The sequence below is a fragment of the Abrus precatorius genome, unplaced genomic scaffold (genome assembly GCF_003935025.1).
Source record: "Abrus precatorius isolate BTA unplaced genomic scaffold, Abrus_2018 Scaffold8, whole genome shotgun sequence".
Classification (NCBI taxonomy): Eukaryota; Viridiplantae; Streptophyta; class Magnoliopsida; order Fabales; family Fabaceae; genus Abrus; species Abrus precatorius.
The window spans coordinates 26,303,850-26,328,097 of record NW_020874428.1 but is presented as its reverse complement, the minus strand read 5'-3'; the positions used below and the strand labels follow the sequence as shown (position 1 = coordinate 26,328,097).

Genomic DNA, 24,248 nt, shown 5'->3' with positions numbered 1-24,248 from the left:
ACTTGATGAAAATTCACGAGGGACACTCTTTGATGTTTCGTCAATGTGCTTTTAATTGCTTAGGTATGGTTTTGTTTCTAATGAAGAATGTTACAGTTAAAGATATGGTCCGTTGTGTGCATGAGTTACATATGTACTGGGAGGATTTGAAGCTCATGAAGTTGGATTTAGAATGGTTATATCCAGCAGTTGAAAGAGCCTTGTCGTCAAAAATTCTTTTGCAAGAGGCATATAAAATTGGAGACCTTCAAGAGCAAGTCAACAACTGGTCAGCACAAGCAACTAAGATGAGTGAGGAACTCAGTGTCTTAGAGGATAAAATTGCAGCTGCACATAGAGAAATTGCTCTTATACAGGACAAGTTAAAAACCCTTGGAATCAGCGATGTTTCTAACCATTTTATGTATATGATATAACTTACATGTAATGGTGGTGTGATCGTCTAACGTGTGTTTGAAATGTTCTATGGGACACTACTTATGAAATTAAAAAAAAAAAGGAAAATTCTGCTTGCATAGTTTGTCCTATGCTATTTAAACTTTTGTTTGCTTCTAGTTTGTAATGCCCATTAACTTAATCTATAATTACTCCAAGTTAAGCATGTTTAATCTTAGAGTTTTTTAAGTAATAGACTACTGAAAAGTAAATATATTTTGTTAGTATAAGTAATACTAATCAATTTTTTTTTATGTTATTCTAAACTAAATAGTTTCATACCTATACAATCTTTATATTCTTCTCTCATTTCGGTATATGTTTGATTTATTCACATGTACTTTCTATTGGAAGTATCTTAAGAGCTACTTTTTATCTATGTCTCATTATACTAGCGATCACTCTTTGCCTTTATTAAGGCTCGAGATATCACATATCCAACCAGGAATTGCCCCCATTGATACATGGGATGTCACATAGTTTAACAATTTTTTTTTCTATCCAATTTTTACTTATTATTCAAAAGTTACATTTGTTGTCAAATGCTTTCTTCTCCATGTCCATTTTTTATCCCAATTCTTTAGTTGGTCCATATTTTGCCAAATCATATTCAGCAAGTTTGGCATGATAGTTTTGCCATCAGACAGAAAGGAATTTTAGAAGATCGATATAACTAGTAATATCTATTACTAAGTTTGTAAGATCATTGTGATCTACCTAAACATATAACCAAAATTGAATAAAAAAACATTAATACTCGTTAGAAACACTTGGAGATTGCATCTACAAGGGATGAGAAGTACTTTATTTTTCGTGCTTCAGTCTTAACTTTTTTCTCATGTTTCAATTTTTATCTTAAACTATTACATTTTTATTTTTATCTTCGAATTGATTTTGGTAGTCTTTTTAGTCTACTCTCCTCTCCATTCCTACGAACAAAAATTCTCTTAACTTCAAGATTATAAACAGGACAATTCCACGGTAATTCTTGAATTCAGAAAAAAAAATTTCTCATTCGTAAAACCTTCCAATTTCCACTCGCAATTCATAGTGGATTACGAATATTTGTCGCTTTTACACACCTGCCTCAATGATGTGAATCAAATCAATACCAATGAATCGCACTCCATAATAAGCATGGAAAATGCGTCAAAAATTGTTGGTAAGAGCATATGACACATTGTCTTCAATTCCAAATTTCCAGTCCAAATCAAAGTTTCATTTTCAATTAATTTCAGCATTAGATATTGTTTTAGATCTGTTTCGAAACCGCTATTTCCAATCGTGCGAATTACGGAGCCATTATTCACCAACGTTTTTGCCATTATTCATCATTAGTTCACAGTTTCTGATACTGAAAGAGAACATGGTAAGTGGATGTTCCCCATATGAAAAAAATTAGCAACTCAAATGTTTGTTTTCCATTTTGAAAACAGTTTTTAGTTTTTAAAAATAAAATTTTATTATTAAAAACTAAAAACTGTTTTCAAAATGGAAAACAAACGTACTCTCAATTTTTCTCTTCAAATTTTCCTCTCTTTCTGTCTCTCCTTTGCTCGTCATATTATGATGGAATTTCAACATGATAATCTTTTTGTGGGTGATGACTCAAACAATATTTGATATAGAATTTTCATTAGATCCACACTTGCAGTACATGTCAATTATTGCTACGAGAACAATGACATTCAACTAATCATGAATCCATTCCCCCATGTTCAAGTGTTCCGAAAAAATTATTTCATCCAACATGTTCTCCCCGAGATCCCATAATAGGAACATGGACTAAATGCCCTGTCCAAGCTAAGGAATGACTATGAATAGTCTGGACAAATGATGATTGAAACAGTATTCAGCATTTTTAAACCACGAAACACTCGGTCTTGCATCTTGAGATTGAGATTTTGTGACACAGTGGAGGAGTTTGGCACTGTAGTGCTGATTAGAAATAATTTCTGCGTATGGTATTTGAGAACAATTGCTTCTGAAAGTTATAGGATCCTTTCAATGTTAGACTCATCTTCACCATTAGTTACAAACAAATATAACCTTATTAATACAAAGTGAGAAAGGAGTGCACGAACCATTCAGATACTTAAAATTGGAAACATGCAAACATAAAATGGTAAGAACAAGAAGCACTACTAGAAGCACCTTAAACTAAGCACTAACCTATTGTTGCACAACTTGGAGAATTGAACAGACAGTTTGAATAATGGTAAGAACAAGAAGTATAATTGCAGCAGCAGAAGCAACCGTTTGCCATGGAGTCTTGCAATAATCACGTCTCAATGTTGCCTTTCTTCTGTGCCAAGGATGTTTGCAGTACGCATTCAACTCTTGACAAATGCCAAGATAATGTGAATTAAAATTCACTTGGATGATATTTTTCCATAGGCCATTATACAGTTTAGCCACAGCATTGCTATCACCTATCCAATTACTAATTATTCCTTTCTGAACCAACAAATCCACATCCTTTCCTGTGTTAATTAGGAAATCTAAGACAACAACATAATCAGTGATGTAGGATTCATCAGGATAGTGACATTGCTCCAAAGCCACCATATTCCTAAACAATATTTCAGTCCAATCCTCCACTTTAAACTCCGGAATTTCAAGACAGTTCTCTGAAAATTCCAAGTCTAGCAAGCAATTGCTTTTCTTATTCACTATCAACTTTACACCTGCTTCACTTAACTCTATTGCACTGTCAAGTTGCATAACTGTTTCACCTCGTCTTGAAGGTCGTCTATCGCGCGGTTGCAAGTGAAATGTTCTGATCAGATCAGTGAAGTGTTCTATGGTAAAATTGGGTTTCAATTTCAGTGTGTTATAATCATCAAAAAATTCAAAAGTGAGCTCCAAAAATGAAGGGTGAGTATGGTTAAGCCTAGAGGTGAAAGCCTCATTGTAGATCTTTTCCAGAACGAAGAAAGGAAGTTGATTTTCGAGTAATAATAAGTCCAATCTTATATTACTTGTCAACCAAGGTTTTAATGGCATAGCGTGATCATCGTGTGTCCATTCATGAGTAGTGTACCTCATGAAAAACTCAAATATGAAGCAGCAATCCACTAATATCAATTTCACAAATCCCTCGGAGCTAAGCTGAATTTTCTCTGAATAACACCGACGAATTTTTGGCTCTAAGTCACGCACGCAGCTGACCAAATTGTCCAAGGTTGTCCCTGCTCTTTTGATGAATTTTTGGCAATATATCTGTTTAAGACTTGTCGTATTTTGCAGCCTTTTGTCACCATAGTGAAAAGGGCCAATTGAAATAACCTTTGGAGTGTATGCATCTTTCTTTAATTTGCGGATTTCATTGGGCACACGGTAGACGCAATTTTCATTTGTAAAAAGCGGTTCTGCCTTTTCCAACATCCTTTCAATCTCAATTGCAACGTCATCACCGTTTCTTCCTCCCATCTAGTGATAGAATGGAATTTTAGTTTGTTCTCTTGTTTGAATTTGTTAAGATGGAATGCTATATATGTCATGAAATGAAATGAAATGAAATATTTGTAGCATATGTAGTTGTTAGAATTGAGGCATTTTCATGATGTTTTTGGATATGAAATCAGTTGGACATGTTACTTTCTTGGTTTAGTAATTTGTCTAGTCATGTAAATAGAAGGTAAAATAGGGTGATAACCAAAAATCTGAGTTGAGTTCTGCAACTGCAAAATCTAAAGATAGCATCATGCCCATAAAATAGAATTGACAAGAAACAAACGAAAATTAAACAGGAAGAAACTAAAAGTAAAAAATAATTAAATAAAAGAAATTACTGCTTTTTCTCTGAATTTATATAAAAGGAAAGAATAATGAGACACTGTATTATGAAATAAGATGGAGTGGTGAAGTCACTGACCGAAGTGGTGAGGGCAATTTCTCCACCTTAACAATGGTTAGAGTAGAAGAAAGCGTAAGCTACGCTTATGACAGAAAACTCAGTGAGAATTGATGAGTTGTAAGGATCAAATAAATAAGTGCTGTCCAGTGTGTAAAGTGTGAACACTGAACAACCAAAGATGTTTCCACCCATTGACGTTGACTGAAGATGCTTGGCTGTATCCAGGGCTGCCATAGGAATAAAAGTTCAACAATACAAAATAGTAACATGTCATCGTATAAAATTAAAATAAATTTAAAAATTTTGACATTTAATCTGAACTTTAAAAAATATTAATAAATTAAAATAAACTTTTAAATTTAATAAAAAATTTATAACAGATAATTGACTTAAATTTAAACTTCAAAATTATTATATAAATTAAGATTGATATAATATTATTACCTTTATTTTTATTAGAAATACAAAAATATTTTTTAAGTTTTATTTAAAAAAAATTCTTAAAAAATATTTTTAGACGTATTAGTTGTTATTTTTTATAAAATTTATATTAACAAAATATTCTTTTATTGAATATAAAAATTATTAATTTTATCATTTAAAATAAGTTTTTAAAATAAAATATAAATTTATAATATATAAAAAAGTTGTTTTAATCCAATAAGTAAGTGGGAACCTATCGTGGCAATAGCCCTACGACAGCTGGGTAAGTTATTTTTTATAAAATAGATTAGTTGATTAAAATGATAAAAATAAATAAATTAGTTGGACACATTTGGGTAACCTATTTTGTAAGGTTAAAAAAAACTAATTTTGTACAGAGAAGATTAGTTGGATCGTGTGTGAACCTATCGTGGTGGCAGTATCTAGGACATGTTGAAAATGTTAACAAAGTATAATAAAGAACTCCGAAACTAAACCACATGTATATTTAACTAAATAAATAAATAAAGACTATTGTTTTTTGGAGTCAACGACTCTATTCCTTCACTAAGAATTGTTTTGAAGAAAATTGAGTAGGTGGTGGTGATGATCCAGAGGCAGAACTGAAGCCCAAAGAAAATTCGCCGGAGGAAGGTAACATATCTACTGCTTAGCTTTGGAACAAAAACATTATACTGTATTCTATAAATTAACTAGTTACAACTCTTGTTTTGTGGTGTAGTTGTGGTAGTAATAGCATCATGGGACACTTTGGGGGACCGAAGCTGATGAGGTTTTTTCGGTACAAAAGTTCTAAAAGTGTTGGTCAAACATCGACTACAACTCAGAGTGTGATTGTGAGAGTCAGCACAGAGAGTTCCTCTGATTTCTTGTGGTCTCAATCTTTAAAGGACATATTTGATGATATTCTGAATCTCCTACAAGAAGATAATGACCACAAAATTGGACTTACGGGAATTGGTGGATGTGGTAAGACAGCCTTGGCCAAACAAGTAGCTAAGACAGCAATGCAAATGAAGCTCTTTGATGTGGTTGTATTTCTCTATGTATCTATCAGCCCAGATATCAGACGTTTGCAGGGTCAAACTGCAGACATGTTAGGTTTGAAACTGGTCGAAGAAGATGAAGCATCAAGAGCAGAGCGAATACGGCAGAGAATAAAATACAGCGAACGTGTACTTGTAGTTGTGGATGATATTTGGAAGCAAATGAACCTGGAGGAAATAGGTATCCCTTATAATGTTAAATTCATCTTCACTTCTCGTGCACATGATTTATGTTTGTCCATGGGATGTCAAAACATCTTCCAACTGAATGCTTTTAGTGAAGATGAAGCTTGGAAGTCGTTCAAGATGCTTGCAGGTATAAACAATGCCTCAACCCATCTGTTTCATTTGGGAAAGGAAATTGTGAAGGAATGTAAGGGGTTGCCCCTTGCAATTAATGTTGTTGCTAAGGCTTTAAGAGGTAAGGACATTGATGAATGGAAGGCGGTGTTACAAAGTATGAAAGCATCTAACAGTCCCCAGGAAGAGTATATAAAAGATGATATTTATTCAACTCTCAAATTAAGCTATTCTAATTTAAAAAGCAATCAAGCCAAGTTGCTGTTTTTGGTGTGTTGTCTGTTTCCTGAAGATTATCAAATTCACATGCGAGATCTTGTCAATATTGCAATACGAATGGACCTATGTGGTAGCCAAGACAACAATGACCGTGTGAAAAGCATGGTTCAGGTGTCTGTCAATAAACTCATAGACTGTTGTTTGCTTATGCCTTCTGATACACGAGACTGTGTGAGGGTGCATGATCTGCTTCGTGATTTCGGGCAGCACATTGGATATGCGGAGAATCCAGTTACAATGGCAAAATATGCAGATTGTGTAAAAGAGTTGGTTAATAACAATAAACTTCACGAGGACTTTGAAAGTGATGCTGATGCAGATGGAAATGATTTTTCGCCAAGTGATGTTCAATTTCAAGACAGGACTAGTCTACATATGACACAGACAGAATCTCATACTGTTGTTGTAGAGGATCATTTCCCAGTTGCTGAGGGAACCTTGAATCCTGGAGAACCAATTACCATTCCAAAACCTTCAGGAAATATGGTGGATTTTGGTGGCTTGTGCTCGGTGGATGAATCCTTCTTGCCTCTCCTAGAGGAGGCATGTGCAAGGACACCCCACTTAATGAAACTTCACGAAGGGCACTCTTTGATATTTTGGCAATGTGCTTTTAATTGCTTAGGAATGGTTCTGTTTCTGATGAAGAATGTTACCATTAAGGACATGGTGCAATGTGTGGATGAATTACAAAAGTATTGGGAAGATTTGAAGTTTATGAAGCTGGATTTAGAATGGTTAAGTCCAGCAGTTGAAAGAGCCTTGTCTTCAACAATTCTTTTGAAAGAGGCGTATAGAATTGGAGACCTCCAAGAGCAAGTCAACAACTGGTCAGCACAAGCAACCAAGTTGCGTGTGGAACTCAGTGTGCTTGAGGATAAAGTTGCAGCTGCACAGAGAGAAATTGTTCTTATACAGGACAAATTAAATAACCTTGGAATAAGCGATGTTTCTAACTTTTTTATGTAGATGTTATAGTTTACATGTAATGTTGTTATGATGGTGTGTTTGAAATGTTCCAAGGGATACTACTTACGAATTCAATAAATGGAAAGTTCTGCTTCTCATGTAGAATGTTGTATGCTATTTAAAATTTTGTTTTCTATCCAAACTTTTACTTACTACTCAAATGCTCTCTGATTCATCTCCATTTTCTCTCGTAGTTCTTTTGTCCAATCATATTCAGTGAGTTTGGCAAAGGAATTTTAGGAGGCCAACATAACAAGTAATATATTCAAGTTTGTAAGGTCATTGTGATTTACCTATATAGCAAAATTGGGGAAAAGCCAAGCCTGCCATTTCAACAGCTTCTACCTTTCTATTCCTATAATTATTTCTTTGGTGATATTGAGTACATAAAAGCTGGTGAGTGAGTTCAAAGATAAAATATATTTGTGACATGTTAAACGTTAAATGATTCTTTATAATGAAAAATAATTTTTACTACACTTTTGTTGCTTTTGTTTTATCATTTCATATATATAACATTGTAATTAATTACTTCAAAAGGAAAATTTACATTGCAATACATGCATAAAATATAGATTATTTAAATCTTGTTCAATTTCAAATTTAGTTCATTTGATATGATATTTTTATGAATTTATTATAATTTAGCCAACTTTTATTGAAATTGAATAAAAACTTTAATAATCAGTTTTTATTGAATCAAAAACATTAACATTAGTTCAAAGTTTTATTTTGAGTTAATTTCAGCATTAGATATTGTTTTAGGTCCGTTTTCCGAAACCGCTATTTCCAAACGTGCGAATTACGGAGCCGTGAAACTTGTAGGGCTGGCGTATGGGAAGTGTTAGGTAGTCGTGTAATGTCACTCTCTTGCAATAATTAGAAGCATAAGTATGAAACTTGATGCACCTAAAAATTTTCACATTATTAACATCCAATAATGTTGCATGTAAATAAAAGTGATTTATTATGTAGTTGCAGTAAATTAAACATTATTCTCAAGAGTCATAGTGTGGCATGTTAAAAATTCTTATTCAATAATAATAGTTTTATACTCTGATCATGAAAAGAAAAAGTGTGTAGTGTTGAAATGCTTATTTTGTTTTAATACTATTAGAAGCATAATAGTAAAATTGAAGTATTATGTGAATCACATTATCTTATTTACTATTTCTTGGTAGCATAGAGGGGTGCATGAACTTGAGAATGGCAGGGATGAAGGGGTTTAAGTTCGATCCTGTCGCCTTGGCCTGTTCGTAGCCATGTGATCCAACTGTGCTGATGAGCCTCATTTTCTGACTTTTGCCCTCTTATTTTGGGAATTCGAGCTTATTACAATTGCAATTACAATATGACGTCATGATTGCATTTATCTACATTTTATTGATTTTCATTAACTTATTATAACAAATTATTTTAGCTATTTGTCAATTCAATAATTAAATCGATAATGAAAGATAGTAATAGTGAGTGGCATTCCATTTCCAATTTCCTCCCAATATTTTATGTTCATGATTATAAATTGATTTCTTCATAATGAGTTGTGAATATTTGGTGGGAAAATTAACTTTTCCACTCTACCACGTTGATGTTTGGGAGTCAAATCAACAGCATTGGATGCGCACGCTCCAAAATAAGACACACAGAAAGTGTTCCTAAAAGTTGGTTAGATTACATAAGATTTTCTAGAACAGCTTTTGCTAAAACTCGTTGCCTTAAATTCAAACCCAAGTTTAGTTTTCAGTAAATTTAGCATCATAGATTGGAAAATAGTTCCCAGCCTCTGTTGGGCATGTTTCAAATCTGCAATTTCCAAACGTGCGGAGCCATGATCTTGTTGTGGGTACGATACCAAACTTTGTTTCCCCTCTATTTGATGTTAGCAGTTGTGGATCTAAAATGTGTTTCTTTCTTCTGCAGTTTAGTGTAGTAATGGGTTGTTAGAATTAGATTATCATTCTATGAAGTGAGGCAAATTGATTGAACTGAAAGTTAAAGCCTTTTCCTTTCGCTTCTATGCTCAAGCGAAACCATTGGTTTTCTGTTTGTGATTTTGTATGTGCTTCTTTAAATTGTCAAATTTGATGATTCTTGTGTTTGGTTTTGCTTGTCTTTTGGTTAAGCTGGATTCATTTCACCCTTCTATGTGGATAGTGTTTTAGATTTGATTCCGCTTCATTCTAACCATTGTGAATTGGTAGTGATTTTTTGCTTTGAGGGTGATTTCTTTTTTTCTCCCCTTCTTTCCATGGACAGTGCCATAACAAATGATTATAGTTGAGTTGGCATCTTCGTCCTGAAGTTATGTGTGGTTGTTGTCTCATGGCCTACACAGAGAGAGGAAGTACCTTGTATGAACAATGTTTTTTGAAATGATGATGCGCTATATGATATTTCCACTTGGTGACCTGCATTTCATTACTTCACCAACTTAAATCATTATTTTTCTCTCTACACCTAGTTTTGGTTTTTCCTCCTGGAAAACGGGTTTCCTTGTTTTGTAGCATAAAATTTCTAGAAACTAAGTGGGGATTACTGTTTATGAATTATTTCACAATTGCTATTTTTCTGTTGTTGATTTGAAGCTGGAACTATGTTTTTGTTGGTGAATCTAGTAAGTACTAACTCCCCTCCCCACCCCTCTTGCTCACCTCACTTTCCCTTGCATAATATAACATTTATTTCTTTATTTCAATCCTAGTACAAGGAAGATAAAACAACCAAATAATTATAAGAAACTGATGACTTTACATCTTAAACTCAAATCACTGGATGACACTAATTTGTTAAGTGTAACAGACCATTGAATAATTTTGCTGGAGCATCCATCTCAAAGACTGGAATATCTGTAATTGGAAGTAATAGGAACATGGCTCAGAGTCTGGAAGGTATTAAGGGTGGAGGAGGATCCATTAAGCTAGGGACCACAGGAACAATCAGTTCCTTAATGACAAGGGAATTGGATCACATCTCTTCTGCACCACACAAGCAGGTATCTTCAAGAAGTAAACCTCAAGCACTTCCTGTTTCAATTCCATGTGGTAATACAACTCCAAAAAGACTACAACCAAGAAAATCATCAGTTGAAGCCAGTAGCAGTGGAAGCAGTAAAAGTACAAACCGTAGAAGTCCTGGCCTATCCCAGAAAACAAAAACTAGTGGCAGAAATACACATAGAATACCCATGCTAGGTTCTGATAGCTTTTCGGTGGACAGAGTTCCAGTCAGGGAGAAAAATGATAAAAAGTTACCTAACATTGTTGAAGTTGTGGACATAAAATGTGGTAATGCAGAAAAGGCTTGGGCTACACCCTTAACAAGTCGTCTTAAGAAGCTTGGTTTTTCAAAGCTGTCTGAGAGCATTATCTAAACCTGAAAATTTTTAGTGTCTGACTTCAGGTTCCTGTAACCGAATGCTGAGGTCCCATTTGGCCTACCATTGTCTGATACATCCACCATAGAACACATGCTTGGTAGGAGCTTGCTACTTCCTCGCTTTTTCTTTGTACTTTCTTCTACTGTAGATACAAATGTAGTTCTGGAACTTGTACTAATGGAAGAACCCACTTCTGTAATTTCGAACTTGTTCCTCTGTGAACTGTCTTGTGAATTCGAATCAATCCTATTGAAGTACTCAATTTCTTGCATAATGAGGGAGGCAACCGTGCCTCGAGTGCCTATTTCTACTGGTGGAAATTCAGCCATGTCTTTTGTGTCGTCGTGAAGGGTAGTGGATTTATGCATGCTTTGTTTGATTGGTGTTCTGGAGAAAGCAAAGTCTTTTGATTTAAGAATGGTTGTTTGTGGGTTTGGTCTAGTGGGGAAATTGCAGAGACTTTGGGGCATTTTCTTTTGTTTCAAGAGATGTGGTTTCATTCTATATCTGAAATGCATGGCATAAGTCTGTGTGGTTGAGAGAGAGATTAGTTGATGACATGGTCACTGCATTCATGTGCTAGCAGTTAAAACACTCGAGTTCCTAACTAATGTTCCACACTTTTAACTACTTTAAGTTTCATCATGCTCCTAGGTACATGCTAGGTCATGGTTTGGAACTCTTGTCAGTGTGGATTGGATCTGATGGGATTCATGTGAAAGGTAAATGAAGGACGATCTCTTCCATTGTCATTTTAAGTAAATTGGCGTTTTTACTTGGTGTATTAGTGGGCAAGGAATAGTCGACTAACTAAATTAGGAAAGCAACAACTTATTCGAATGCCTTTGAGGTTTCGGGAGTTATGGATGATTTTGCTTCAGTTGGCTCTATTTATTTTATGATTTGGTTTTATGTAAAGCTTTGCAGGGGTGTGACAAAGGTAAAACATTATTTACAAAATCCATATATACCAATGAGTTAACTATTATTTTGAAATAAGCCAAAAACCTTGCTATTGGCAAAACCAAGATGCAGGATTCATATTTTTTCTTCACTCAAAATTTGTTGTTTTGCAACTGTATTATTATGCTATCCGAATCATGCTTTAGTATATTTAAATTATTTTCTGCATTATGGAACCCTTTTCTTCCCTTCATTCCACTGTTATCTGTATACATTCAATAATGTATCTTGAACACACTGCTTTTTAGGTGTATTTTATGATGTGTATATAAAAAGAGATTCAAAAAAAGTAAGAGACAGAAATAATTATATACAGTGTCATCAGGTGTCAGTATGTCAATTTGTAATTGTTTAAATAAGAGAAGTATATTTATTATTACCCTACCTTACTACCCAAAAGTGATCGAGCAAAGTTTGGGGAACTTGTGCCATTACACCCTAGAAAGAGCCACTGTTGGTGGACCCTCTTCAGGGCCTTTGCTGTTGTGTTACTCACGGGTAGTTCATTTCACTAGTACTTGAACTTAATGGCCATAGATTCCATTTCACAAGCTAGAAAAACACTTAATAACCAAATTCAGGAGTGCCCTTTCTCATTCATCAATAGGAACAGGTCCTTACTATTTTATCCATATTGTGCATTTTAAAAATATATGGCACACCATTCATTTTAAACTCCTTTTAGTCCCTAAGAGGAGCTTCATCTTTAGGCATGCATGGGAATAGACGTGGATAAGCTGCTCAAATAACTTATTGATGATTAAATTTGTGAATGCCTTTATTAGCTTTTAGCCACGGCTGTGCAAAGTAGTCATAAAGACAACTCAACTGTTTCTTATTAAAAAAAAAGAAAATTCAATCATTTATCGTTGTATTTTTAAAAGTATGATCAACTTTTTCGATTCTGTTCTGCTTTTTTTTTGCATATTTCATTAAAGAGATAACTAATAGGTGATTATGTGGCATTAGCAATATTTGAAAGTTGTAACAATGAAACCGGCCTATTTCATCTCGGTCTTCGCAACTTAAATGTTTTTCATTTGATCGTGTAAACTGTTCAGAAATTCAGTACCGATTTTTATTTTTGTTTTGGGGCCTTTGGACAATCATACTTGAGTTGAAGGCAAAGTTTTAAGAAGCTATTCCTATGTGCCATTATGCTCAAATACTTTTGAAGATGCCTATATACAAAAATGTAAATAAAAAACAGTCATCCATAAGAGATTTTGTCATTTTTTGTGTTTTTTTTTTTTTAATCAATTGTCATTATTTGAACAAAAACGAAGAGTTTGTCATGTCTATTAGATCGAAGGAAAGGTTTAAAAACGTACTTTTTAACATATTCTTAATTATTGATAAATTTTATTAAAAATTACAAAAATATAAAAGGAAATTATTAAATTAAGAATATGAGAGAGTAAAATTTACTTAATTTTTTGTAACTTTTAATTAATTTTAACCAATAACTAAATGCATTAGAAAGGATGTGTTAAAAAAAATGTTTACAATTTCTTCTTTTCCCTCTTTAAGCAATAGCAAGGGCTACTATTTTCTTAAGTGACCTGATTGCGATTTGTGTTCTCATTATTCCTAGAATAAAGGCTATAAAAATATAGCTTTACAGAATATTCCATCTTTTAACAATTGTCAGATTTCTTATGCAAATGTATTATTTTAGTGAAACAAAAATGTTGACGTTACTGATTTTGCGTTTTTTTATTAAATACCAATGGTCCTTATCATTTATTAGCATATATATCACTAATGACTATGACATTAAAACAACGCAAAGACATCTATTGTAAACTAGATTACTCCAATTTAAGACTGAACATTTGAAGTTGGGTATTGATAATAGTAATATTTGATAATTCAGATTTAAAAATATTAATTAAATAACTTACAATCATACACGGGAAGCTTTATTTTCCACGGAAGAATTGACAATAATCAGACTAAAAATGGGATATTGAAATGAATCAATTATAAAGGATACACTCAAGATCGCTTATTGTTAGTCAAATACAAAGGATTTCACCAGACACAGGTAGATTATACTTTACATGGTACACATAGGCTGCTATCAAGGATAGCTAAATATTTGTCACGTACAAGAAGAATGTACAAATAGCAAATTGTCTTGTCTTAAAACACAAGAAGAAGCAAACGTAATTGAACTACGGTAATTAGTTACTACTTAAAATAAAGCTCAAGAAGCTTCTTCAAAGTGTCAAATACACTTGTGAAGGGATTGAGTTCAATAGGGGACTTCAGTCCCAGATCAGGAAACTGGTTTGTTAGTGCCTGCTGCATTCCAGACATGGACATCATAGCTGCCAGTTGACTATTGGACATTACTTCACAATCCTGGGGTGTATCTTTGATTTTACTTGGATCATATCCAAAGTTTGCTAGGTAAGATTTGTACTTCTCAATAAATTCAGGTCCAGGGTTAGGTGTCCTTGAGTATATCTGCAATATTGATCATTGGGAAATATATGTTAACCTGATTCCTGCAAGCTTCCCTAGTTCAAGAACACTTTTCTAGCTCCCAAATTATCAAGACATAATTCAACACTAAAAGCAAAAACAGAATGATATACTCCCATGCTAATTAATAGCTATTAATTAAAGAACTGCATGATGTAGTATTGTTTCTTTTTATTTATCTTAGCATAATAAACTAACATTAGATTTAGATGACATACATGTCATCATTGAAATTTCAGAAAAAGCCTTTAATATAAAGTTAAAAATAACTACAAAGTAAGAATGCTTGCTTAACACATAATCAAGAGCACTTGAGTAACGCTATATTTCTTGTGTCAGCAAATACCTGAACAAAACTTCTGTCCTTAGCTCCTGAAACAAGAGAAAAATTGTCATAATCAGTAGCAATCACATCATAAGGTTCCTTGGGAATGAATGGCAATGTAGGAAAGCGGAGATAGCATTTTTCTTTGATCATTTCCTGCTTCTCTTGCTGCGTCACATTTTTCTCTAAATCTTCTTCTGAAAGACATTGAACCCTTCCCCTAATTCCGGTTATATATCCATTAGGCCCTCCATGAACACAAAAAGTATCAACTTGGATAGATGGGGTTTCCTTATCAAATGTATATACGCCCTGAAATATCATTAGTTTACCCAAATTAATATCAGGAAGCTTTTTGGTGCCAAATAAAGTCAATGACAAGGCTTGTCTCCAAGATGTAGTGGACTGTTATTGACAGAATTTTCCACACATGCCTAATGAACAATGAAAAACCTCAGGATTTTGTCTATAAATCTGAAATTCAGTAATATGTTATGAATAATATGAAATTGATTAGGGAAATAAGATGGAAGAACCTAAATATAAACCACTCTTTTAATATATATATATATATATATATATATATATATATATATATATATATATATATATATGTCCTGTATATTCACTGCTATATTTATTTTAGCATTTACCTGAGTGCAATGACAGTCTTCTTGGCCTTGTCCAGCAAATCCACGTTTAAGTGAAGCAACTTCAAACCATCTTCCTGAATATCTAACAGGGTCAAAATCCTTGGCTGTCATACCCCTCATCATCATTAGATTTGCACCTTTTTCATTAGATTCATTCTCAAATGGTGAAGTAACTGCATTATTACTTGCAACAGCAACCTGGCATATATTTTGTGCACGAGATAGATCTGCTGCAATAGACTGTTAATGAAATAAGAGAGCAAAAAGTTAAAACAGCTCACTCATCATAAGAATAGACATATATTTATTTACTAGATTTCTATATTAATCAATAATATTCTCTATTTGCTGCATTTCCATTTAGATCAAGCCTACGTAAGAACTTCAATGTGGGAACAATTAGAGAGTGAATACAAAAACAAAAACAAAACAAAACAAAAACAAAAACCTACGTGAGTAAAGAGAGCCACATGAAAATGTAATGGCACCTGATAATGCAAATTACAATAATTAATAGCAGTTACTTTTCTTTGGCCAATGTCCATGTAATTATGGAGTCATAAAAATTGGATTAAGAACCACCATTTATTCGGGGGAAAAAATATTCTGAGAACATTAAGTAAGTCAAGATGGGTATTGACGATATCCCATCATGAAATTGCATGCATATCTGAAATGTAAATGGTAACATTCTTGGGCTTTGGCATACAATACAAACCTGATTTGCTGGTGAAATAAGTATCAAGGAAGCAGCCAGCCCAGATAAGACATGCTTTGTCAGAACCTTACTTGGGAGTTCCAACGAGCACTTCACCAATGTTCTACCTGACACTGTCCTGCATTGCCTGGAAACAAAATTTCATCCTATCTGAACAATGAGAAAAAAGAAGAAAAAATTTCACAAGAAATCCCAGATTGAGTATCTTGTTTTAGCAAAAGTTTTACATTTACAGCATCTAGTCATCTACTAATGAAGAGATAAAAATTGATCTTTGAATCTCAATGGAAGAGGAAGACAACAATGAGAAAAGAGCAATCTATCATCTAACTCACTAAAAGTTCGTTATCACATGACAAAATTCTGGGATTATAAAAATGAAAATTCATTCAGGAATATTGAGCATATGAACATAAAGCTACATTACACAAACTAAAAATTGGAGGAGAAAACAAAACAAGAAAGAGAGAGAATCTGCAACAAACATGGGAAAAAAAAAAGACTCATTGTTAAAATACTTCAAATTAAGGGGAAATTTAAAAAATATATAAAGGCGTAATCCAGAATCGGAAAAGAAATATAGGGGCATAAAAAACAAAGGCTCAGTAACAAAATTACAACATTAATTATGCTAAAAATGAAAAAGGTAAAGAAAGAAAAACAAAAAAAAAAAGTGTTGGATTTTTTACCGAGGAATAGAAGGATAAGAAGAAGAGTAAAGTCGGGGAGGTGATGCTCCCAGAAGAACCTCTACCATGTCTTTGCCTTCTCACTTGTCTAACTCTTCCCATAGTGAACTTTCTATACTTCTGGTTACTATCGCAAATGATCCTCTTCAAACATCATCGTCTAAGGTCCCATTAATCAAACTGGGCCTGCCACAAGAATCATATTCTTTTTATTTGGATCAGTGGGCTTCTAAGGCCCAATCCACTATATATACTCAACGTTGACCATTTTGTTTAACTGATAATACTAATATGTTGTAAAAAAAAAACATATTTTATAATTTTAATATAATGAATCTGTTTTTTAATAAAAAATTACTATTTTCGGATATCTGAAAAATTTGCTTCCCACGAAGTTACTCTCACACATTAATTATACATATTATTTCTTCACTTTTCATATTAGTCTTATTTAAACTTTCATCAACAACCAAATATATCTTTCATATTAGTCTTGTTTCTGCATTTGATTATTCAAGTACTTGTACTTTGGAACAAAAAATCATTTTATTAAGTGCTTTTTTTGAGACCCTTTTCAACAAATTAAGTGAATAAGATTGCCAATTTGTATAAAGATGGTATGAAACCCCACCCAAAGTATTTCACGTACAATACACGCATTGTAGAATTTTAGGAAGACAAATTCACAACTTTACAAAACCCACTTTGAAACTTTACCAAACTTCCACGAACAATTAACACAAAAATCAATTTGCAAAGGACCCCATCACTCAATTGCATCAATTACACGTCTTGTTATTAGCATCATTCCAAGCCGTGTGCTTTTCACTTTCTCTCTGTTTGTGAACACGTGTGTTCGTGTTCTTGGCATCAACATGTCTAACTCAATCTTTAAATAATCCTCATTCTAGATACTCCATCATAAGTTCAAACCATATCTTAATTAATAATTATCATTCACAGTACTTGTAGTTACATGAAGCTTAGTGGAATATATAATTTAGTTGATCAATAATAATGGTTACTACTACTATAAGTTTGGTGAAAACCCTTCATTTCTTTTCATTATCCAAACTTATTGATCTATGTAACTAACAGAATAAATTCACATTAAAAATGTATATAAAAAAAATGTTACAGCTAGATAGGTTGGTGGGTTTGATTAATCTATAAAACTATAGATACCTTGCTCTATACTTTTATGCATATGGACCACCTTTAAAAAGGTAACCCTCCTAATTAAAGTGTTATTATTTATAATCAGATAGGTTCATTTAGGGCAATATTTGGAATTAGCAAGATTCCACAATAAATTAATACATGGGTTTTAGATCTGCTGGGGCATTCTCTATCCCAAATGAAAATCTTAAGGAAAAAGTAAAATTGATTTCCACAAACTCATCTCGTACCAAGGTTTGCCATCTAGTAGCACAAATCAAAGAAATACACGTAAATTAAATAAAATTCAAAAACATTTTAATTTTCCTCTCGTTGAACTAGATTGACATTTTAATGCTTTTCTACTTTCTTATCATCTTATTCTATTTTATTGATCATATTTATTTCCTTAATATAACCAAAAGACATAAATCTTTGAAGGGAAAAACCGTGGTGGGACTTGGACACATGTGATGTGTAGTTCGTAATTTTTATTTTATTTTTTCAATGTGTATTAATTTAAATTTTAATCACTAAGCTAGAAACATGCAGGCTTGGAGCAGCCTTTAACTTAATCAAATAATCTGTGATGACTTGATTCAGATCCACCAATCAGAGCACCATTCTGTAGATTGTCATTAATCATACCAACAATTGATAAAATGATAATAGTAAAATTCCTAATGTGCAAATTAGTTAAGTACTACAATCTAACTCAACTTTTCCACTGGTCTATTCGTCACTTTCAGAAATCAACTACAATCAAATCTAAACACTTTTTTTTTATTTAATTTTACCATGATCATTGTAATTGACTTCACCAAAATAAATTCAAAAGCGCGTTTTTATCACCTATAGCTTCAAATATATTAGACGTGTTTAACATGTTAAGTATTTAAGTATATTTAATGACCAATGTTTACTACTATTATTAAATAACAGTGTATATGTTTTTAATTTAATCTTTATTGAATAAGCCATTATTAAAAGATTATCATTTTGTTAGCAAAAAATTATTTTATACTTAGAGTTGAGGGAATATATTAAAGAAAAACATATATCACTTAATGCATGTAATCATTCAGGTAACGCTTCAATTCAAACTAACAATGGAATGATAATAATAACCAACACTAATTATAATTCATATATATCTCAAAAAAGAATTATTTGCTACTTTTTCAAGTCATGAATACTGTTTAAAGCAGTGGGATTAAAGAATAAATTAGGACACTAGATCACATAAAGTGCCCTCTCCACACCAGATAACTCCTCCAACTCAAATGATTTTCTTATACTATTCTAAATAATTTGTATACCCACCTTGTTATATATATATATTTTTCACATCACATCATCAATTATATTTTTTTTTTTTTTTTTTGCTTCTAGAAATTTTAAAATCAAATAATAAATTTTAACATATATTTTTTCTATCCTAAAACACCACACATCGTAAGAAGCTGTCGAATGCATATCGACAAAGACACACATATTTTTTCTCTCCTAAATATTATGAGTCGTTACGTGTTTTACTCACACGACCCACTCCAATCCACTTAATAATTTCCCAAACTAACCCTCAAAGGGAATTTGCCAAAGTACCCATCCCTACGCAGTAACCGAGAAAGCAGCAATTCGGAGCGTTTGGGAAAGCGAATTGAAAAATACCGGTCAACTGTCCCCTATATTAAACAGTGGGACCGAGGAACCAAACGCACCACAACAACACCATCAACAACACCAAGAACAAGATAGCAATTAGCAGCTACCTATGTTGCCAATGAGCATCGGAAAATCAGAACTCAACCCACTTCTCCATGGCCAAGATCATTCACGAAACCACTAGGAAGATGTCGCAGCTCTGCCGGAAAATCGTTCAGGTCGACGTCCGGTGGGGTGTGCTCCAAAGGGTATCCTTCGTTGGCCACTTTTTCCGGTTTATATGGAATAGACTCGTTGTTTGCTCTGTGGGGAAGCCGGTTCGGTACCGGAAATTGCCCCTCCGGGATTCTTCTTCGCCGCCGGCCACCGTTGACGACGGGTTCCTACACGAACACTACACAGCCACCAATAGCGGCTATGACTCTGACTCCGATTTGGTGAACCTCAAGATCAGTTTGTTGGGTGATTGCCATATTGGAAAAACTACTTTTGTGGTGAGCAACTTTCTAACTTTACCAATTTTTTTTAAACGGGTCATGTGGAGTAGTATCAGTATTTGTTTTGAAGAGTTCATGCAGGTGTTTGATTTATATCAATTCAATTCTCGTACTTTTGAATAAAAGTATATATAATTAAAATCAATTTAGTTGCGTATGTTAATTATTTTAATGATTTAAAATGAATTTTATTCAACTATTAGTGTTAACTAACTTTAGGGTTGTTATTCTCAGATCAAGTATGTGGGGAATGAACAGGAGAAGAGGAGCTTGCAAATGGAAGGACTAAATTTAATGGACAAGACGTTGTCTGTTCAAGGAGCTAGAATTTCGTTTAGGATATGGGATGTTGCAGGTGCTTTGTTTAAACTTTCCTTTCGTTTCTGTGTGTTCTACATTTGCTTTTTTATTTTCATTGTTTTTGGTTGTTCCCTTTTCTTTTCTGGGTTTGTTGTTTTGAGTTCCTAATTGATTATTGATGGTGGAGTAATATTAACTTTTATGTGGCGTGTGAAGGTGATAAAAGTTCCCTGGATCAAATTCCCATGGCTTGTAAAGATGCGGTTGCTATTTTGATTATGTTTGATCTCACCAGTCGTTGTACACTAAATAGGTAGCCTGAGAGACATTATCTGTGTGCTGAGTTCGGTGGAAGCTTTTCGTAAGTGTGATAGTAGCATTGATTATTTGCGTTTTTGGTACTTTGCAGTGTTGTTGGATGGTATAGTGAAGCAAGAAAGTGGAATCAGGTACCATAAATTTGTTACATGGTTTATATACTTTTCGTGTTAGTTGAGTTGATTTTATTTCATAAAGTGAATGCCGCTTAAGTGTAGTTCCAAAGGCTTTTCACATGGAAACTCTCTTGAAAAAAGAGAGAAGTTTCGTAGTAGTACAAATGGAAAGAGTAACTGCATTATTATATTGATGAGCATTTAATAACTACTAATATTATGAATGCTAAGTGGCATTAATTTTTTTCCTTAACATTAGACAGAGAAAGGGACTGATTTTGATAAGTGGCGTATGCTATTTGTTTAAGATATCAAAATGGCTTTTTAATATAACTATATATCATGTTTAAAGCTGATAATATCCCAAATTTGACCTATTTTTGGTGAAATTTCTGATGACATGTTATTCACTTGCAGACTGCAATTCCCATTCTAATAGGAACCAAGTTTGATGATTTCGTTAGACTTCCTCCAGATGTGCAATGGACAATTGTAACACAGGTAAATGATTAATAAATAATAAATGCTTATTGAAAGTGATAGTATTTAATGTTATTAATTCTTTAAATTCAGTAACATCATTTGATTTTAATAAAATATGCTCTCTATTTCATACCAGTTATCACTTAGTATTATCAAGGATATTTACTAAAATATCCTTGTTAAGAGTGTTGAAGTTATTACAATCCTTAAGTGATAATTAATTTTAAGGTTATTTTATTTGTTAGTAAAAATATTTTTAATAAATAAGGATATTGCTGAAAAAATAATAGTGTTTTTTGATATTTTAAAATAACAAATAATTTAAGATAAATAAAAAAATGTTCTAGTGAGAAGATGGTTTAGGGACATCAAAAATCATATATTAAAAATAGGTTTAGTAACTTTCTCTTAATCATAGTCTTGGTCGTTTTCCCCTGTTGATGCATGTTTAAATCCTTGATTGACAAGGGAAAAAAGAATAATTCTTATAATAAATTGGAGTCTTTTCTTGAACCTCAGCATTTGACATATATGAAATTGTGTTTCCGCGTCTAGCATTAACTTTGGGCCCTACATGTTGATTAAAGTCAGATCAGTTATATTCACAGTTCATAACTTTGTTTTTCTTTTCTGGGTATAAATTCACAGTTTTTACTTTAAATAAAGTTTCATAGTTTTTATCATATTCCATGGCTTTTCAAAATTTAACTTGCTTATACGGCACCCCCAGGCAAGGGCATATGCAAAGGCAATGAAGGCAACCCTTTTCTTCTCAAGTGCAACACACAATATAAATGTCAACAAAATTTTCAAGTTCATAATGGCCAAGCTCTTTAACTTGCCATGGACAGTAGAACGAAATCTGACAGTTGGAGAACCCATAATTGATTTCTGAATTGTTCTTTACACTGATTCATATGTAAATAGCAGGACAAAAGAGAAGAAAAAGAAAAGAAAAAGCAAGAAAACAAGTCAACCATTCCTTATTGACTGCAATCTATCACCCATTCATCACCGAGGCACCTAATTCACATGTTGTCAATAGGCCATTTTGACACACATATTTAGAGGCCGAGAATCTGAGATGTTGTAACTCAGTTTTTCTGTGGCTGGTATTTCCACTTATGATGAGATCAAGGAAATATGTTTGCTTATATATATATATATATATATCACAATAATCTTTGTTTCTTTTTGAAGTCCACTGTACTATATTTTGTTTAGTAATTTGTATATATGGAAGAGGGTCATGTTAAAACCAAAAAGACACTAACCATAGTTAGGGAGTGAGTGTTTGAATGAGTTCATGAAAAAAATTATGAAAACAGTCTATGGTTGTTAATTTTTTAATATAATTTATTAGAGTAATTTTTTATTTTATTTTAATTAATTTTATGAATAAATTTATCATAAACTGTTAAATAATGATATTTATTAAATAAATGTTTAATTAAATTATTTACTCAAATGAATAGCTTTTTAACCTTAATAATACAATTTTAAAATGCATAAATTTAACGATGTTTACAAAATATTGATTAAATTATATATATGTATGTAACTTGGATGTGATGGATGAGTCTATCACTAAAAATTAAAAATATTTTGCATATATAATAATTCAAACTTGAAGCATTATTTTAGCAATGTCGAAAAACTTGTCACTTTGACCAACTTCCATTAGTATTATTCTTCTTTATTTTGCTTCATACATTTTCACATAGGGCATGGTCTAGATGTTATCTTTTGAAATTTAAATTTAAAATTTTATTTTTATTTCTTTTTTTTACTAAATTTTAAAATTAAAATTAAAAATAAAATTTTTGTTTTTCATTGATTTAAATTTGATTTTAAAATTTAAAATTTTCTTTTGCTTTAATCAAAATTGAAATTGAAGATTGCATTTTAATTTTTCTCTTATATTGATTGAAATTTGAATTCAAAATTAATTTTTTCCTCTCATTTTAACAAGGTTAAGTTTAAAAAAATGATTTTTAAATTTTAAATTTAATTAAAATGGGAGAGAAATTAAAATTGAAATTATAAAATTTTAATTCAAAAATTAATAAAAAGTTAAACTTAAATCAATATTAAAAAATAAAATTTTAATTTTAAAATCTAATCAAAACAGACGAGAGATTAGGATTTAAATTTAAAATTTAACGCTAAAAAGTAACATTTAGAAGAATATATTATATGTTAATTTTTAATATATACAACAAATACAAAATAAGGAAGAGCATGTGACCCTCCTTGTCGTGTAACCCTTTCAACGTGAATCACATATTAGATTGTAAAATTATGGTGTGTAATTAGTGTTCTTTTTACTCAATATTCTTCAAACACAGGTAAATTTACTCATTTTAGTAATTAATTTTTAAAAAACATTATTTTAATAAATAGTTTTTAAAATTAAATTATCATGCTTAAAAAGTGCAAATGAACACATATTTATGGAGAGAGGAGGGCGCATCTGATCCAAGCCTTGATCCCTGCCACAAGACTGTATATACAGCATTACAAAATTTGATAATTCATTAGAATCAATATAATAAAAATAAGCTATATAGCTATTAATTTTTCTTTTCAGACAGCAGATTTTTATTTTTATAAATTTCATATTATGAATATAGTCTCAAAACAGTTTAGATATTGTATTTTCATAATTTATTGAAAATAGAGGAAAAAAATAAAACAAGTATCTTTTCAGATATATTGAAAATTTTGAAAATAAATTGAATGATAAAAGTAATAAAATAAAAATTAAAAAGGTAAATATCGTGCTAATTCTTTCGCCCCAACAACTAATTGAGATCTTGATAGAATTATTAGATATGAAACTCAGCACAATTTTGGAGAAAAAAGAAAAGCCCTTAAGAAGATTAGCTCAACAAAAAAATTAAACCAGTTTCTTTATCAAATATCATTAATGCACCTTTTCATAATAAATTGTTTTACTTTTAGTTTTTTATTCTTTACCTTTTTAAACACTGATCAACAAAATATACAAAGAAAAAAAATAAAAAATTAAACCACAAAAAACCAGTTTAATTTAATTCAATTTTAATAATTCACCCAAATCAAACTACATTAAACTGAACTGTATATTCCTTTTTCTGTTCAACTTAAATGAGATTTTAAATACTAAATTAAATTAAACAAAAT

At 32.1% G+C, this 24,248-nt stretch overlaps 5 protein-coding genes across 9 annotated transcripts; 3 read left to right on the top strand and 2 right to left on the bottom strand.

Moving 5' to 3' along the window:
* Positions 1 to 2,440: 2,440 nt before the first annotated feature.
* LOC113847343 (UPF0481 protein At3g47200-like) lies at positions 2,441 to 4,396 on the bottom strand. The gene is made up of 2 exons (XM_027476378.1): positions 4,313 to 4,396; positions 2,441 to 3,867 (listed from the first exon to the last, which is right to left on the bottom strand). Exon 2 carries the CDS (start codon positions 3,865 to 3,867, stop codon positions 2,608 to 2,610), a length of 1,260 nt encoding a protein of 419 aa, XP_027332179.1. The 5' UTR covers positions 4,313 to 4,396; the 3' UTR covers positions 2,441 to 2,607.
* Positions 4,397 to 5,219: 823 nt separating this feature from the next.
* Positions 5,220 to 7,429, top strand: LOC113847927 (probable disease resistance protein At4g27220). The gene is made up of 2 exons (XM_027477259.1): positions 5,220 to 5,371; positions 5,460 to 7,429. The coding sequence occupies exon 2, from the start codon at positions 5,479 to 5,481 to the stop codon at positions 7,330 to 7,332; it is 1,854 nt and encodes a 617-aa protein (XP_027333060.1). The 5' UTR covers positions 5,220 to 5,371; positions 5,460 to 5,478; the 3' UTR covers positions 7,333 to 7,429.
* A 1,529-nt stretch (positions 7,430 to 8,958) lies between these two features.
* On the top strand, positions 8,959 to 10,960 carry LOC113847392. Of its 2 annotated transcripts, none has more exons than XM_027476478.1 (2): positions 8,959 to 9,175; positions 10,132 to 10,960. In XM_027476478.1, the coding sequence occupies exon 2, from the start codon at positions 10,202 to 10,204 to the stop codon at positions 10,700 to 10,702; it is 501 nt and encodes a 166-aa protein (XP_027332279.1). In that variant the 5' UTR covers positions 8,959 to 9,175; positions 10,132 to 10,201; the 3' UTR covers positions 10,703 to 10,960. The 2 variants fall into 2 exon arrangements, with proteins under 2 accessions (XP_027332279.1, XP_027332280.1); XM_027476479.1 differs by having other exon boundaries at positions 10,198 to 10,729.
* A 2,643-nt stretch (positions 10,961 to 13,603) lies between these two features.
* Positions 13,604 to 16,667, bottom strand: LOC113846686 (chloroplastic lipocalin). 2 transcript variants are annotated; one of them, XM_027475214.1, is made up of 5 exons: positions 16,547 to 16,667; positions 15,858 to 15,984; positions 15,140 to 15,379; positions 14,508 to 14,798; positions 13,604 to 14,143 (listed from the first exon to the last, which is right to left on the bottom strand). In XM_027475214.1, exons 1-5 carry the CDS (start codon positions 16,612 to 16,614, stop codon positions 13,865 to 13,867), a joined length of 1,005 nt encoding a protein of 334 aa, XP_027331015.1. In that variant the 5' UTR covers positions 16,615 to 16,667; the 3' UTR covers positions 13,604 to 13,864. The 2 variants fall into 2 exon arrangements, with proteins under 2 accessions (XP_027331015.1, XP_027331017.1); XM_027475216.1 differs by having other exon boundaries at positions 13,640 to 14,143; positions 15,140 to 15,337.
* Positions 16,668 to 19,421: 2,754 nt separating this feature from the next.
* Positions 19,422 to 22,273, top strand: LOC113847351 (septum-promoting GTP-binding protein 1). 3 transcript variants are annotated; one of them, XM_027476397.1, is made up of 6 exons: positions 19,422 to 19,863; positions 20,101 to 20,221; positions 20,383 to 20,479; positions 20,576 to 20,615; positions 21,018 to 21,101; positions 21,814 to 22,273. In XM_027476397.1, the coding sequence occupies exons 1-6, from the start codon at positions 19,525 to 19,527 to the stop codon at positions 21,976 to 21,978; spliced, it is 846 nt and encodes a 281-aa protein (XP_027332198.1). In that variant the 5' UTR covers positions 19,422 to 19,524; the 3' UTR covers positions 21,979 to 22,273. The 3 variants fall into 3 exon arrangements, with proteins under 3 accessions (XP_027332198.1, XP_027332200.1, XP_027332199.1); XM_027476399.1 differs by having other exon boundaries at positions 19,439 to 19,863; positions 22,014 to 22,149; XM_027476398.1 differs by having other exon boundaries at positions 19,439 to 19,863; positions 22,011 to 22,143.
* Positions 22,274 to 24,248: the final 1,975 nt, after the last annotated feature.